We start from the raw sequence: 15,837 nt of genomic DNA, 5'->3' as shown, positions 1-15,837 counted from the left end.
TGTTGCATTTACGGATTTTGTTATTTTTAACGAAAATAATAAAATAATCGTAGAAGAGAGTTTTTTTTTAAAAAAAATTTGCTATAGTATTTAACTGTAAACTAAGTACTTTTTTTAGCAATACTATTTGTAAGCATAAATTTCACACTCTAGACTTTCTTTAATTTAGATTTTTTTTTTCTGAAAAAAATGCTAAAAATGTACGCTCCATTCAAGTGTGTAAATTTTAGGGAAAACTTCAAACCCCCCCTGTAGTTTCGTAGTTTCTCACTTTACCCTCATGTGGTTTAAAATGTATTAATTTGTCCCCATATGGTTTCATTTTTATCTTTTCGGTAACTTTTTCGTTAATATTTCATTAAATTATATACAAAAAAACTTCAGATATCCATCTAGATTTATCAAATATTTATTTTAGTACCCTTTAATTTTAACTTTATCACTGATTTAAAAAAAAATAATAAAATTGATAAGAAAAAGAGAAAAAGAAACCACAGGGGGGCAAAGGGAGAAACTACGAAACCACTGGGGGGAGGGGGGGTGTTTTTAAGTTTTCCCTAAATTTTACATCTTTGCATCCTAGTATTTAGATTTTTTTTTTTTTTTGTATTTTAAGTTAAAAACACACACACACACACACACACACACACATATATATATATATAGGGTCTCAAGTTTATAGATATACTTAGAAATAATTCCTTTTGTTTTAATAAAAGTATTAAATTATTTTGGTTAAATTTTTATTTTTATTTTTTAACTTTTGATGTGATGATTACATTTACTCGAGGATGCATGCATTTATATCTCGACAAACGAGAGAAGTGGTTGGACCCACAACGGGACAAGGATGCTTCCCGATAATAATTGGAGGGGTAAATTGCACATTTGGACTGAGTGACATTTCGCTTTCTAATTTTATTTTATTTAAAATTTTAATTCATATTTTTAAAATTATTAATAATTAAATTTTATTAATTCAATTTAATTAACTAAATATTAATATATTGTCAATATAATTTAATAAGCTGTGATTGATAATATATAATAATTACAATACTATATTATTTTTTCAACAATATTGCGTTAAAATTTAGTTAAGAATTAGATATATAAAATTTGATCACAATAATTGTAAAAATTCGAATTAAAAATTACAAGGAAATAAAATTCGAGGACTACAGTATCACGTAACTATCGTTTAAGGAGCAACGTGCAATTTATCCGAAATTGAGATGACGTGTAGTATATATATATTATCAAAGGTCATTATCCACGCCTTTTAGGTCGTTACGATACTCCGCGGTGTATATACAGTATACGATACAACCAATCAACACTCACCGCAAGATTAATCCAACGGCTCAGATTCGATCCAGCCTCCGCGGAACATCGCACCGTACAATTCTCCGCCGACAAAATTCTTTTTCTCTCTCTCTCTCTCTCTCTCTCTCTCTCTCTTCACTTTCCCTTCCCAAAATCGCACGCAATTCCAAACGAGAAAAAAAGGGGGACTCTCGGAAGCGTCCAAGCTCGTCGCGATCACGAAACCCTAACCCTAATCCCCAATTGGTTCAAATGGGGGGGGAGAATCAACGGGGTTGGGGTTGTTGACCGATTGGGGGTGGGAAGGGTTTGATATTCGACCGAGGAGGAGGAGGAGGAGGAGGAGGCGAATTGGGCTCTGAGGAATTGGGGATTTAGGGTTAGAGGAGAGGAGAGGAGAGGAGATGATGGATGGGTGCGATTGCATTTGTTGGAGTAGAGAAGCTGCTCCTGATGTTGGTTTCAAAGAGCCGGAGCCGTTTAAACTCCCTGCTCCGATCCCCCAATGGCCCCAAGGTGAAATTTTCTCTTTTTTTTTTCTGATTTTTTGGTGATAATTCGTTGGTTTCGTTTGTGAATTTTAGGTCAAATTGTATACTTCTTGGCGTGTTATGATCCAATTTGTATAAAATTCGATATATTTGGAGATTATCATATGAAATTATGTATATGCTCCTTTATTTCTGTTTAGGTTGGGTAGTTGCTTTTGGATGGGAAACAGATTTTAAGGAGTGAAACAAGGTCGTAGTTAGTTTCTTCTTTTCTTGGCTATTTTAAGTCAATTTTGAGGTTATACTCACTCTCTACTAAAATTGGTGAAGTTACTTTCCTTTTTTTTGGTAACAAAACACTCTTATTTTGTCGTAGATATAGTGTAGCTTTAGATTTATCTGCTTCCATTTTTACTTCTATATTAGGTGTAAAACAACCGTTGTACTCTAAAAGCTTAAGCTGTTAGAGAACGGTGTTTAAACATTTTTATATTTAGCACTCCCCCTCACGTTTGGGCTCGAGACTTTTTAGTTGGCCCATGACGTGGGCTTGAATTAAATGGGAGGAAATTAATATACTAGGAGCCTGGCGTGACTCGAACTCAGGATCTCCTGTTCTGATACCATGTGAAACAACCATTGTACTCTAAAAACTTAAGCCGTTAGAAAACAGAGTTTAAATATTTTTATATTTAACATTAGGAGAGGAGAGATAGCTCTAGTGTTTGAATATCTCAGAACTTTTTAAGTTTAGTAGATCTATGTAAAAATACCATTTTTTTAACTATTGTTTCAAAGAGTTGACTTTTTCTCGCTGTAGGCTGTAGTGCTATTTAATGAAGTGTCTGAGTAGTGGTATTACAAAAAGTACTGTATGAATGTATCCCGAACGCTATTTGTCTATAGTAGAAGCACCAGATTAGAGTTTTTGTTTGTTAGGCTCAAAATTTCAATTTTGCTATCGCTTTAACATACTCTCTACTAGAGCCTAGAGGCTGCTGCTGCTCAAAACAGAAGCAGAAGCAGGCCCAAAGAAGCCCTAAGTTAAACCGGACAAAGAATCTCATTAACATCTGATTTTTAAGTGCAATTTATAGTTCTTTTCAACGCAACATCTCATGTCATGAGTGTTTCAACTATATATAATTGATCAACAGAGGGATATATGCTTTCACATCTTACTTTGTTTTCTTATATAAAATAAAATTTTTTGACTACAATAATTTTGCCATCTTATTCCCTCGATAGTATAAGTTTATCGTATACTAACCAAAACCAAGATAGCTAGATTGCCTCTGACTTGTAGTCACTCTACAGGTGAAGGCTTTGCTGAGGGAAAAATATGCATAGGAGAATTGGAGGTTGTAAAAATTACCAAGCTCCAGAGCATCTGGAGTTGCTTTTCATCGAAGGACAAGGGTAGAGGGGCTACATTCTACAAACCATTAGAAATACCTGATGGTTTTTACTGCCTCGGCCATTACGGCCAACCAAACAATCAACCTCTACAAGGCTTCCTTCTTGTGGTAAGAGAAACGACGAATTCCGATTCAGTTACCACCGCGCCTTCTATTCGGAGACCCCTAGATTATACCCTTATTTGGAGTTCTAGTAGCTGGAAAGATGATAGTTACGATGAATGTGGCTGCATTTGGCTTCCGCTGCCGCCAAAGGGTTATAAAGCTTTGGGCTACGTGGTCGCCAAAGGACCCAATAAGCCCTCGCTTGAAGAAGTTCGATGCGTGCGATCCGATCTCACCGATGCATGTGAGATATCAGATTTGATTGTAGATACTGAACTCATTTTCCCAGATTTCGCTTGCCAAGTTTTCAAAGTGCGTCCTTGCGACCGGGGAATGAAAGGAAGAGGCGTCGCTGTCGGGACATTCTTTTGCAGTACCGACTCGATTGTTGAGGACGAGTTGAGCATCTCGTGCTTGCGAAACTTTGATTCCTCCCTACAAGCAATGCCAAACTTGGAGCAAATTCATGCACTCATCAAACACTATGGTCCTACTGTCTACTTCCACCCAAAGGAAACTTACTTGCCCTCATCCGTCTCGTGGTTCTTTGAGAATGGAGCTTCTTTATATAAAAGAGGCATTAAAATGGGCGAGGAAATAAATAATGATGGCTCAAATTTACCCGCCGGAGGGGAGAACGATGGCGAGTACTGGATCAATCTCCCCGACGATGGTAGAATTGACTATATCAAGAAGGGGAATCTGGAAAGCTCCGAGCTTTACGTACATATAAAACCGGCCCTTGGAGGGACGTTCACCGATATCGCCATGTGGGTGTTCTGTCCATTCAACGGCCCTGCCACGATCAAGGTCGGGGTATTCGACTTCCCTCTCTCCAAGATTGGAAGGCATGTCGGAGATTGGGAGCACTTCACACTTCGGGTTAGTAATTTCTCGGGCGAGCTATGGAGCATCTATTTTTCTGAACATAGTGGAGGCGAGTGGGTCGATGCTTGTGGGTTGGAGTTCGTCGCAGGTAATCACGCCATCGTTTATTCATCAAAGAGTGGGCATGCTAGCTTCCCCCATCAAGGGAACTATCTACAGGGTTCGGAGAAGCTCGGGATCGGAGTAAGGAATGATGCTTCCAAAAGTAAGCTTTCTGTGGATTCAAGTGTGAATTATCAAGTTGTCGCGGCAGAGTATCTCGGCCAAGGTGTTGTGGAGGAGCCATGCTGGTTGCAGTACATGAGAGAATGGGGCCCAACGATCATATACGATTCGAAGTCGGAGTTGGATCGAATACTTAGGTTTTTACCGGTCAATCTTAGGTTCACGGTGGAGAACATATTCGATAGCCTCCCGATGGAGTTGTACGGGGAGGAAGGGCCGACGGGGCCCAAGGAGAAAGATAACTGGAAAGGGGATGAGAGGTGCTAGCAATTCGGCTCTACGATAAGATAGAGAATTTGATTGCTGTATTAGTATATACTTCATTTGGTCCCTCTAGAATTTGGGATTTTGGGAGGAACAAAATCTCAAATTGAGGAACTTTTAGCTTTAAAATGTGTATTTGTGCCATAGATGTAATTTGTAGATTCAGAGTTATAGGATGGTTATTTAGAACCCTGAGAGTGATTAAGCTTGGTCTAATCCCCAGCTACTCTCAATTTAGTTTCCTCCTGTCCCTGTATGGTGCGTTTAGCAGGAAGATGGAGTATTTGAGATGTTTGCATTGTGATACAGGATGCTATCCCTTTTTTATTAGTATATATATATTGGGTGGGTTTGGCTTTGTTGAGAATTGAGATTAAAATGTATGAATGAGAATATGCTGCAGAATACTTTGGTGTGTACTCTTGGTGTCAACTTGTAGCTTTTTGGATAAGATCTTAGTGTATTTGCTGTGCAATATATTGGCCGAAACCAGTTACAGAAAATTGAAAATCAACTGTGATAGTGGTATAAGATGATATTGTACAGTTCCTGATATAGTAGATGGAACCCTAGTACAAAAAAAAAAAAGTCCTACATACTGCCACATTTGCAGAAAAAAAGCTAAACAAATAGTGTTCGCAGCATAATAATTGCAACAACACATACGGGAGGTAATCAAATAGGATGTTGAAGAGTGTTAAGCCATTCGCTCTAAATATTATTATCACGGAGATTTTGACTTTTGTTATTCGACCTTCCGTTTGATTTGTTACTTATGTTACAGCTTTTATTACTACTAAAAAGCAAATGATCGAGAGATTTCTATGTTTTTCAGGGAGAGATTTTTCATGGTTCATATAATATCCTTTTTTCTGAAAGAGAAACCGTGCAACTGATTCTGCATGATCTCTAGAACCCTATAATCCTTTGTTCACAAAGCTTGTTCAATAGCTGAAAACTTCCTAGACGAGTATTTACAGCATAAAACTAGAGAGTATTTATTGTTACATGTTACATGAAGATTATGTGAAATATGCATCATCAGATGCAAACGATTTTGTGCATCTCTATTCAAGTAAAGATACATTGGATTCCTCAAAAAATACATACCCTCTTTTAAGTCTTAATACCTGTAACGTCTGATCTTCGAAGCAGTTACATGCCCTTTTCTTTTACAACCAGTATTTGTGGTATGAAAATAACTGCTCATAAGCCTGCAGAAAAAAATAAGGAGTTAACGGCGTTCTATTTATTAAGAGGGAAAGGCCAAAATAAGAGAAAACTATTGAAAGAAGGTTACTATATAATGAAGATTTCTATGGAAGTCAAATAATCTGTAATTGTGAACAGAGAGGGAAAAATGGCTCCACTATATTAGAAAAGCATGTCAGAGTCTCGAGAGAAGTTTGTTTCGTGAATCATTGAAAACAAGGGAATTTGCTAGTTCATTTTGGTAAAAGAAATGCGGTATGAAGTTACACCATCACAATGAACATTTAGCAACATACCAAGTTACTCGAAAGTAGCTCAAAGTGCATTAGCTCAACAGAATCAAAGAAAAAGCATAAGCAAGGCTTTCTATTTAGAGCAAAGGGACCATACCTTCATATCCACCAGTTAATCTCAAATTTTCATTGCAGGAGAAAGGTATCTTGGTCAATGGAACATGGACATTACGATCCTGGAATTATAGCTACTCAATCATAGATACGTATTCAGAGATGTGCTAGTATTAGCAAACTGGGAGAAAAGCTCAATATACAGGCCTTAATGATGGCAAATATGGTAGACGTATACCTCGTCATTTCTCTTCCTCCTCTGAATCAGACTTTGCAAAAACAGGCTCTGGCTGTGTCTGTGCATATGCCGGCGCAATGTATTTTGGGTCTTTTGAAGCGGCATCAGCATACTTAAGAATGGCCTCTCTTGGATCTTCCTCCATCCAGGTCTCTTTGATTAAACCACCTTGCTGCATCAAAGATAATAACAGTCCAAACCAATAAGAAAAGGTAGTCTAAAGGAAAAGGTACAAAAGGTAACTCTTTTCGAAAGGAGCTTTTATGTAAATATTCCAATAGTGTCATATATTTACATATATACCCCTATAAAGATCGCAATGTCATACATACCCCCAAAAGAGCAGTTTCTTACCAAAAATGCCCTTACATTATGTTAGGGAGTCATCCAATTCATGGGTAAACTTGGTTTTGTATAAAACTTTCTTTAGACAGAGCGAACTCTCAAGTACAAGGGTATATATATTGTACTTATATATGTAGGAAGTATGTACATGAATATTCATCTTTTGAAAGGATTAATATATAAATAGATAACTTCACAGGGGTATAAAAGTATCTCCATTCAAAAATTATTGCACACCTTCAAGAGGTACTGTGTCAACAGGCTGCCTTTTGTAGTACCCACTCTTCCACCAAAGCCTGGACCAGTGACCGGAAGTTCTGGTTTATGAGATTTAAGAGGATCCTTAAGTTCTTTTTCTCGTTGGCGCTTACGACTTGGCTGGTCTCTAAACAAGGGTAATGCATGCGGATTGTGAATTATGGGCTGCACCTCAAAATCATCAACAGACTTTTTCCGGGGTGCACGTCCAACACAAACAAGAGCTCCTCTTTGACTAATAGATGGATCGTATAGTATGTGAGTCCCTCCTTCCCTCTTGTCTCCCACAGTAGCAAAGACCTTCACAAACAGAAAATTCGTTAGCTTCACCTACAGTAAAGTATTATCAAGTATGTGTAAAATCCAACCACCAAATAACTGCAAAGTAGAAAAGTTTTTTGATCCAATAAAATAATTTGAAAATATAAAACTTGTGAAGTCAGAAATCATTTAGAACTGCACCTGATTGATCTTCGGATGCCAAGCACACCGTATAACACTGAAATTTAAGGAAATTCCAACCCGCTGAACAAGCTCAAGTTTCCTACGATCAAAGAAGCAGAGCAGACCTCCACTAGTGCCTTCTCTCTCAACAGAGGTTCCCGTAAAGATTAGTTGCTCATCAGGACTAAATGCAGCATTTGTCTGAGCATAATTGTTTGGCAAATCTTCAAAAACCTTCACAGGTTTTCTCATTTGCCGCAAATCCCACACCTGATCACAAATTAATAAGCAGTATTTTGTTTACATTCAAGCTCGCCATTCCAAAAGTAGGTAACCGCACCAAAAGAACAGGTAGTATGGCCAGCTAGCAAAATTACCTTCAGTGTGCTATCAGTGCTCCTCGACAAAAGAATTTGCCCACCTGTAGAAAACTTGAGTCCAGTAATGTCATCAGTATGTGCTTTTTCAACATGGATATCTGGTCTGCTCCCCCACCCAGTCTTAATGGTCCACAGCTGAAAAATTTATACCCAATTTCTAGTAAGAAGCAAATAAAAGGTTGGTCTAATTAACTTCTAGGGTTGATTAAGTGCATAAGAACTAAAAGACTTTGATAAATAAAACTTAGCTCACCTGTATAGAACCATCTCCAACACCACCAACAATTCGTTTGCCTTCATGATCCCATCCACATGCTGTAACTGGTGTTCTTACTGGCCTTGCAAGCTTAGGTTTGATAACCTATCAATTATCAAACCAGTTAGTCAAAATGAATACTCTTATTTACACTATATTCATGAGTCTAAGTTATCTTTGGATAAGAAAAGATATGGTTGAAGGAACTGCAACTGTAGAGAAGAAGACAAACTTGCCCAGTGAATAAATGAAAAGGCAGATTTTGGATATTAACCTTAGCTTGTTAATTTACAGTCATAAGTCAAAATATTGAACTATAATTTGTTTCTCAATACAAAAAATAAGTAAATAACCTAAATTGCCAGTTTCAAGTTAAGCAATGACAACAAGAATACCTGTTTTTGACTTTTGAAGTCGGATACATCCCATAAACGCAGTGATCCATCTTCTGAAGAAGTTAATATGGATTCCTTTGATTTAGGGTTCCACTCACCACCAGTGAGACCAGATATATGACCCTTGGTATTCTTCAAATCGCGTATATACATATCCCCCTTAACGAACTCACCTAAGGTAAGCCCATCTCGGTCATAGATCTGAGGTGGAAGCATACCTCCTCGTCAATGACAATATAAAATGAAAAGTAAGAGATACTCAGGCAATTTTCCAAATGCGATGAAAAGTAATACCTTAGCTTGTGCAGAGCCTGTCACACACAAAAATCGATCTGATGTTGGACTCCAACTTAAGCTACGGACTTGATGTCCCTCGAAGGGTTCCAATTGCCTGAAGGATTGCAGCTTGGAGTTCATCCCTTGAAAGTCATACATACGTACAGTATAATCATAGCTCCCAGAGAGCACTCTCGATCCTGAATGGTCAACAGCAAGGGCCGAGACAACCTTCAATACATAATGGCAATAGTGTATTAGAGGCATCCACAAAATTACAAAATAAGTGCCAAAAAGTTGACATGTATTTAAATCTGTAAGAAGCCACAATCAACAAATAAAAAGTGCTTCACATAACCTCATGAAAACTACCGTCCCTTTGGAACATACTATAGACTATAAAGCACGGATAGTTTGATGCTCTTGCCGTGTCACAAGATACACATTCATTGAACGTTTGGTAGAGTTCTTCTTCGAATATCTTATTTCTCTGGAAATCAATATAAATATACAGAAACAAGTTGGATGCATCAAAAACTTCTACAATAAGCCAATACATGTCAAATGCTTCAATTTGTCTCTGATGTCATATTAAATGTAATAGCGAGGCTCAATCTACATCTACTGGTATAGTGAAAACTTATAATGTACCAAATAGGATTAACTTTCTAATTCCACCAGAGGAATGGGCTTTATATGAATTTAGTATAATGCAATTCATATGTTACCAAGGTCCATTAGCAAAAGATGCTTAGACAAATAAATTGTGTTAAATATGTGATGAAAAAAATGTGATATGTGCATGTGTAAAAATGTTGTATGCATGCATTTTATATCCATCTTTCATAGTCCAACGTGTTGCCATATTGGAGAATGAGAACATGAGTATCATGTCACAGCAGTAGCCTCCGCATCCTCCTCTACGAATCCATGATTTAAAGAGCTCAGCAGTTTTACCTAACTCTTAGATTTTTTTTTTTTTTCTTCTATATCCAATGTTCCCAAACAGCTATAATAGTAAGCTTACTAGTTGTTGCCATTGTCGTCTACATAATCAAGCCTAAACTAAAAATCCTGCATTTTAGCTAATGCATTATAGATCGAAAGCTAAAAAAGAGTTAACACAGGGCATAAATTAACCTAGCAAGGGAATCTGATTGTAATCGAGCGTTAGCTAAATAGGGATCTCCGGACATGATATCAACCACTCAGATATAAAACTAAAAACATTCATCGTCACCTTCGTGTGCCCTCTGAGCACAATCTCGTTGCTCAAAGGAATCCGATTGAAATCCTCCGGCGACTCATCATCCAAATCCTCATCCGAATCGTAGCCGGACTCATCCAGCGAACGCGGCGGCGGCGGTGGTGGTGGCCCGATCGTCGCGTCCTCCTCATCCTCCGCCGCGTCACCCCCCCGCGACGAGCTCGGCGGCCTCGGAGGCCCGATCATCACGTCCTCGTCGTCCTCCCCCGCGCCGCCGCCGCCGCCGCCGCCGCCGCGCGACGGCGGCGGCCGAGGGGGGCCGATCATCGCTCCGTCGTCCTCGGAGGCGGAGTAGCTCGGCCGTGTAGGGTTAGGGTTAGGGTTCGGGGGCGGGGCGCGGCGGGTGGAGGAGTGGATGGCGGAGGCGTGAGCCTGGGGCTTGGAGGGTTTGCCGAAGGAGAGGGGGAAGTGTGCCCTAATCGACTCGTCGAGCTCGTCTCCTCCTTCCATGGCGAGCTCCTCTCTCTCTCTCTCTCTCTCTCTCTCTCTCTCCTCCGGGGAGCAGCTGTAAAAACGGATTTGGAAATGTCGGGTTAGCGTTAGTAGGCATCAAACGGGGCGGATCCGCCTCTCGCCCGTTTCCTTTAACGGGTCGGGTAGAGCTATCTTAAATTTTACCCTCACTTATTATTCTATTCAGTGCGGGTCGGGATAAGAATAAAATTTTGACTAATTTTTTGTGAATTGGGACTGATCAAGAAAACATAGGGGATCAACACCTCCTGCTTTATTTTTTAAAATTTTTTATCTTTATTTACTGTCCGATTCAAATCAGAAACTCTACCAATTCAAACACATTTGCATTCTTAGTTAGTAGTGTTTCCACTGGCCAAAATACGGGTTTGGGAAACAAGTGTTTTGGACCTTCTTAGATTATACTCAATTTCAGCGCAATGGAAGCATTAAAATAATAAGCGTGTGTGGTAGAGTACTTTGCCTTTTTTACTTTCGATGATCAGATATCTGAATAAACGATCGGTTTCATAAAATACGATATCAGATATCTAAAAATTAAATTTTATAAAACTTTAATATTATTTGTGTAGCGAAAATGATAGTTTCAAAGTAAAAGTAAACGTTTGAGAACGAAAATTTTTACAAAATAATAATAGAGAACTTAAATTTTATAGTGAAGGTGTTTGTCCTATTTTTAATAGCGAAGATAATCTTTTATTAAATTTTTTACTCAATTTGAATAGCTAGCTTTAACATAATTAAACTTTCAAGATCACGAAGTAAATAAGTTTTAAAAATAATACAATTAGATACCCCATCCTTCTAATAGCATAGATTATATAAATACTATAGGCCTGCCAAAACATAAAAATTTTATATCTTTATCGAGACGTACAAATTATACAAAAAAAACTGACATCTAACGATTACTTAGAAAAAAACAACACTACCAATTTAACAACACTAGGAATAAAAAACACATATATGTCCACACAAATTCATACGATTCAGAGCACATGCACATACAAAATACACACACACACACACACAAAATGATACTTAAAACCATCATTATCTCCCACTAATTAATTCCCCTCCATAACTATAAACTCTCAACGAACACCCCCAAAAGGGCACTTAAACAACACTCCCTTTCGGGTCGGGTCCACCGGGCCCATAATGGGGTTCGGCCCGGTAACCCGGTCCGTATCTCCTGCTAAATATACCCGCATGGATAAGCAACACGTAGATGAGTTGGGTGAGCCCGAGTATGATAATGGCTCCCTCCAACACCCTTAGTCTCCATCCCCTGTGCCCTCCCATGTGTATCTCCTTTATCGCTAACCTGAGCAAACCAAAAAAAAAAAAAAAGAAAAACAAAGAGAGAGTTACATACACACTATTATAATTTTAAGCGGGTAGCGTACTATCTATCTCTCTCAAAAAAAAAAAGAAAAAAAAAAGAAAAAAAAAAGATAACTAGAAATACTGTAATCGAATAATTGGTGTGATTCGTGTTAAAAAAAGAATTAAATACATACAGGTCCTTACAAATATAATGAATTTCAAGTATAACTTTACAAAGTTCAACTTTCATATGTTGTTTATATAAAAATTCTAATATTTTCAAATTTATCTTTCTAGTTTGTTACAGTTATAGAATTGTTTATACTTTAAGTGAAATGTCATTTTTGTCATCACAAATATGTCCCTCTAAAAGCCACAATAATATAATATAAAAGAGGCAAAAATATCGAGTTATTTCATAAACTAACCAGAATTAAGTATTTAATCTAATGGTTAACTAAAATTTACTAACTGATTCTAACGATAGGGATATATTTAAGAAAATTAGGACCTTTAGAAGGTTAACATATGAAAGTTGAACTTTATAGGGATATATTTGTAATTCACTATATCTGCAGGAATCTGAATGAAATTAATCCTAAAAAAAAAATGGTGCAATTCATGAAAGAATACTTGTTACAATTTGGCTAAAAGGAGAAAAAAGGACCACCACAAAAGTAAGTAATCAATTCTAAATTAAGCTTATGTAACTCATATCTCAAATTAATTAGATTTACCATCTCTGTTGATGTGCATAATTGAATATTTAACTAATACAGTCTTTGAAAAAAAAAAGTAAAAAAAAAGAAAAAGATATTCTACAATAGCTTAATGCTAAGTAAAAATAGAAATTTCAATTTAGTGCTTCTGATTTTGAAACTTAGGACCTATTTAGCCTAGCTTCTGAAAAGTGATTTTTGAAAAAATGATTTTGATTTAGAGAAGTGATTTTGGTTAAAAGCTATAAAGCTAAAAGCTATAGAGCGTTTGGCGTAATTTAGATAAAAGTGATTTTTCTGAAGTGATTTTGAAAAGCTGTTTGGCAAATTTTTTTGATGTTTACATAAATTAATATTTTTATTTAATTTTATTTTAAAATAATTTAAAATCTAAATTTAAATTAAAATTAAAATTAAAATTTTTAATTTTCAAAATTGTACAAAATTTAAAAATTGATATTTTAATTTTAAAATAATTATTAAAATTTAAGAAATTAAAATTTAAAATAATCATGAAATTTAAAAATTAGAAAATTTAATTAAATTTAATAAAAATAATATATATGAATTTTAAATATTAAATTTTATATATAAAATATATAAATTAAAATTAAAATTTCAAACTATTAAATTAAGAATTAAAATTTAATACTATAATTTGTAATGTAAATATTTAAATAATTAGAATTAAAGATATAACAATATTAATATTTATATTTAAATTTTAAATTTAATATATTTAAAATTTTAAATTAATAATTAAAATTAAAATTATTATGAATTTTAAATTTAAATTTAAATGTTAATATTTAAATTTGAATATTTAAATTGAAATTAAATTTAAAATTATAAATTTACAATAATCTTTGAAATTTAAATTTTGAATTTAAATTTCAGAACTAATTAAATTTTAAATTTATATTTAAATTTGAATGATATAAAATTCTAATTTGAAATTTAAATATTAAAAATTTTTATTTTAAATTTTTAAATATCTCAAATTTGTAGATTGAAATTTAAAATTTGAAATTTTAAAATCTAAAATTTGAGATTTGAAATTTAAAATTAAAATTTAAAATTTAAAGTTTAAAATCTATTTTTTAAAATTTAAAATTTAAAAGTTAAAATTTAAAAATTCAAAAATAAATCTAAAAATTAAAATTTAAAATTAAATTTAAATTTAAATATTAAAATTAAAATAAAAATAAAAATTTGAAGTTTAAAACCAAAATCAGAATTAGATTTCAAGAAGCAGGTTTTTTCTGCTTTTGATTCTGGAGCCTTCAAATCAATTTTCTGATTCTAAAAAGCAGAATCAGATTTTAAAAGTGAGTTGTCAAACGCTCTATTGAGCCGAAAATTACTTATCAGCTCAAAAGCGCTTTTTAAAAGCTAGGCCAAACACCCCCTTAGACTACTTCAAGTAGATAAATTAAACACTGAAATTTCTTACTTTAATTGCAAAAGAAACAGTTGACAAAACTTAAAAAGACTTGTATAATCAACCCTAAAATTATGCATATAGAGTTAGAGTTAGGCTCATGTACTATCTATAGTACCGTGGCTTTGGTACTATAGTCTCGTTTTCGATTTTAGGATATTCAAATTAATGATCCATACCGTTAAAACTGATCTAGAATACTTAAAGTTTTTAAAAACAAAATTTTATATTTTTTCGACATAGTTTACTTTATGATCAAACCATTTTAAAATTGTCAATTTTCGATGGCTACTATAAGTTTAGAGTTTAACAGTGTAGAATAATCTAAATTTATTCAAAAGTTTGATAGAAAATACTTTAAACTATCTAGATCAAGGCCAACATTCTTTATCTTGAATTTAAAAATCCTATACTTAAATTTTAAAAATTGTTCAATATATTTCCACCGTCCACTTTGACATAATTTATTTACTAATTAAATGATGTCGAAATAAACTAAAATTTTATTCTTAAAAACTTCATATATCCTAGATCATATTTAACGGTGTGGATTGTTAATTTGAACACCCTAAGATTGAAAATAAGACTATAATAGCAGAGCTCCGATACTATAGATAGTATAGTAATCTCATTCTACATATATATGTATGTATGTATGTATGTATGTATGTATGTAAGAGAAAAGGAGGAAGAGGAGTGCATGCATGTGTACCCGAGGGCTAGGGCAGTGATGGCCCAGGCGATAATGGAAGAAGCAGCGGCCGCGGCGAGGCTGTCGTTCCTCCACGCTCGCACGTGGTTGACGCCGGCGAGCTTCGACACCACCCCCACCACGCCTGCGAGGATCGCGAACACCAGAAAGTAGAAGGTCGCGCCGTTCCCCGCCACCCCTGCATGCATGCATGCGCAGGGGCAGAGTCAGAAAAGAAATACAAGATGAGCACGATTGGTATAATGAAATAATACTACTAAAAAAGAAGTATTAATATTTTTGCTGCTACTCAACCAAAAGGAACTGAGATGAAATAAAGGAGGGTTCTTAAATTAATTTTGGGTAAAATGTGGGCATGTGCCCACACCAGCTAGCCCAAATCCGAACCCAAATACAAACGGGCAGGTTTATTCGACACTAAATGAATGTTGTTTTAGATAGATATGGGTATACAAATGAAAATTAGATCAATTCGGATTGGGATTCAAATTCAAATACAAATATGAATTTTTTTCAATGTAGTCACTTAATTTGGTATATATATAGATCTAGATATTTTTTATCTGCTATCTATAATTGCATACAAAATATAAATATACTGCTCTCTAGCTAGTCGCTTAATATTTGTAATCAAAAAAATTTATTTTAGCAAGTTTTGATTTCATTGAATATATAAGTTCGTTTAATTTACTTTCGCTGTTTTAAGTTTGTGCTGTTAGTATGATAATGATCTCCTAAAATTAAGTAGGTGTTTGGTTGAATATATAGTGTGATCTAACTGATGAAAATGATCAAGAGAATAAATCTAACAATCGAAAATTTATTAGTACAAAAAAATCTATACCGGTAAGAGTATAGTAGTCGAACTCTCTCTTTCTATATATGTGTATATAATAGAGAAGGTGCATTGTGATAATTATAAATATTAAGGAGTAGAGGCTCACTTATTATTTCACTGTTATAGGAGAGAATATCAAAAGGCATGAAAAGAGACTCTCTATATCATATACAATAGCCAAAACAAACA

At 35.1% G+C, this 15,837-nt stretch overlaps 3 protein-coding genes across 4 annotated transcripts in view; 1 reads left to right on the top strand and 2 right to left on the bottom strand.

Annotated features, from left to right (window-relative positions):
- Positions 1,449-5,136, top strand: LOC109714255. Its single transcript, XM_020238795.1, has 2 exons — positions 1,449-1,842; positions 3,135-5,136. The coding sequence occupies exons 1-2, from the start codon at positions 1,731-1,733 to the stop codon at positions 4,718-4,720; spliced, it is 1,698 nt and encodes a 565-aa protein (XP_020094384.1). The 5' UTR covers positions 1,449-1,730; the 3' UTR covers positions 4,721-5,136.
- Positions 5,626-10,640, bottom strand: LOC109714346 (WD repeat-containing protein 70). 2 transcript variants are annotated; one of them, XM_020238930.1, is made up of 10 exons: positions 10,109-10,640; positions 8,887-9,099; positions 8,593-8,793; positions 8,195-8,302; positions 7,939-8,076; positions 7,580-7,831; positions 7,097-7,417; positions 6,515-6,686; positions 6,320-6,410; positions 5,626-5,931 (listed from the first exon to the last, which is right to left on the bottom strand). In XM_020238930.1, exons 1-8 carry the CDS (start codon positions 10,583-10,585, stop codon positions 6,519-6,521), a joined length of 1,878 nt encoding a protein of 625 aa, XP_020094519.1. In that variant the 5' UTR covers positions 10,586-10,640; the 3' UTR covers positions 5,626-5,931; positions 6,320-6,410; positions 6,515-6,518. The 2 variants fall into 2 exon arrangements, with proteins under 2 accessions (XP_020094519.1, XP_020094520.1); XM_020238931.1 differs by having other exon boundaries at positions 6,320-6,398.
- LOC109714572 overlaps positions 11,604-15,837 on the bottom strand; it is a 6,118-nt gene continuing 1,884 nt past the window's right edge. The window contains exons 2-3 of the mRNA XM_020239262.1: positions 14,811-14,988; positions 11,604-11,936 (exon numbers count right to left, since the gene is read on the bottom strand). Coding sequence (XP_020094851.1) covers positions 11,729-11,936; positions 14,811-14,988 — 386 coding nt within the window. The 3' untranslated portion in view covers positions 11,604-11,728. The remainder of the gene's footprint in view (positions 11,937-14,810; positions 14,989-15,837) is intronic.

Source organism: Ananas comosus, linkage group 8 (assembly GCF_001540865.1).
Source record: "Ananas comosus cultivar F153 linkage group 8, ASM154086v1, whole genome shotgun sequence".
NCBI classification, from domain to species: Eukaryota; Viridiplantae; Streptophyta; class Magnoliopsida; order Poales; family Bromeliaceae; genus Ananas; species Ananas comosus.
Note: the sequence above shows the minus strand (reverse complement) of the source record. Positions and strands in the feature narration are given on the sequence as shown.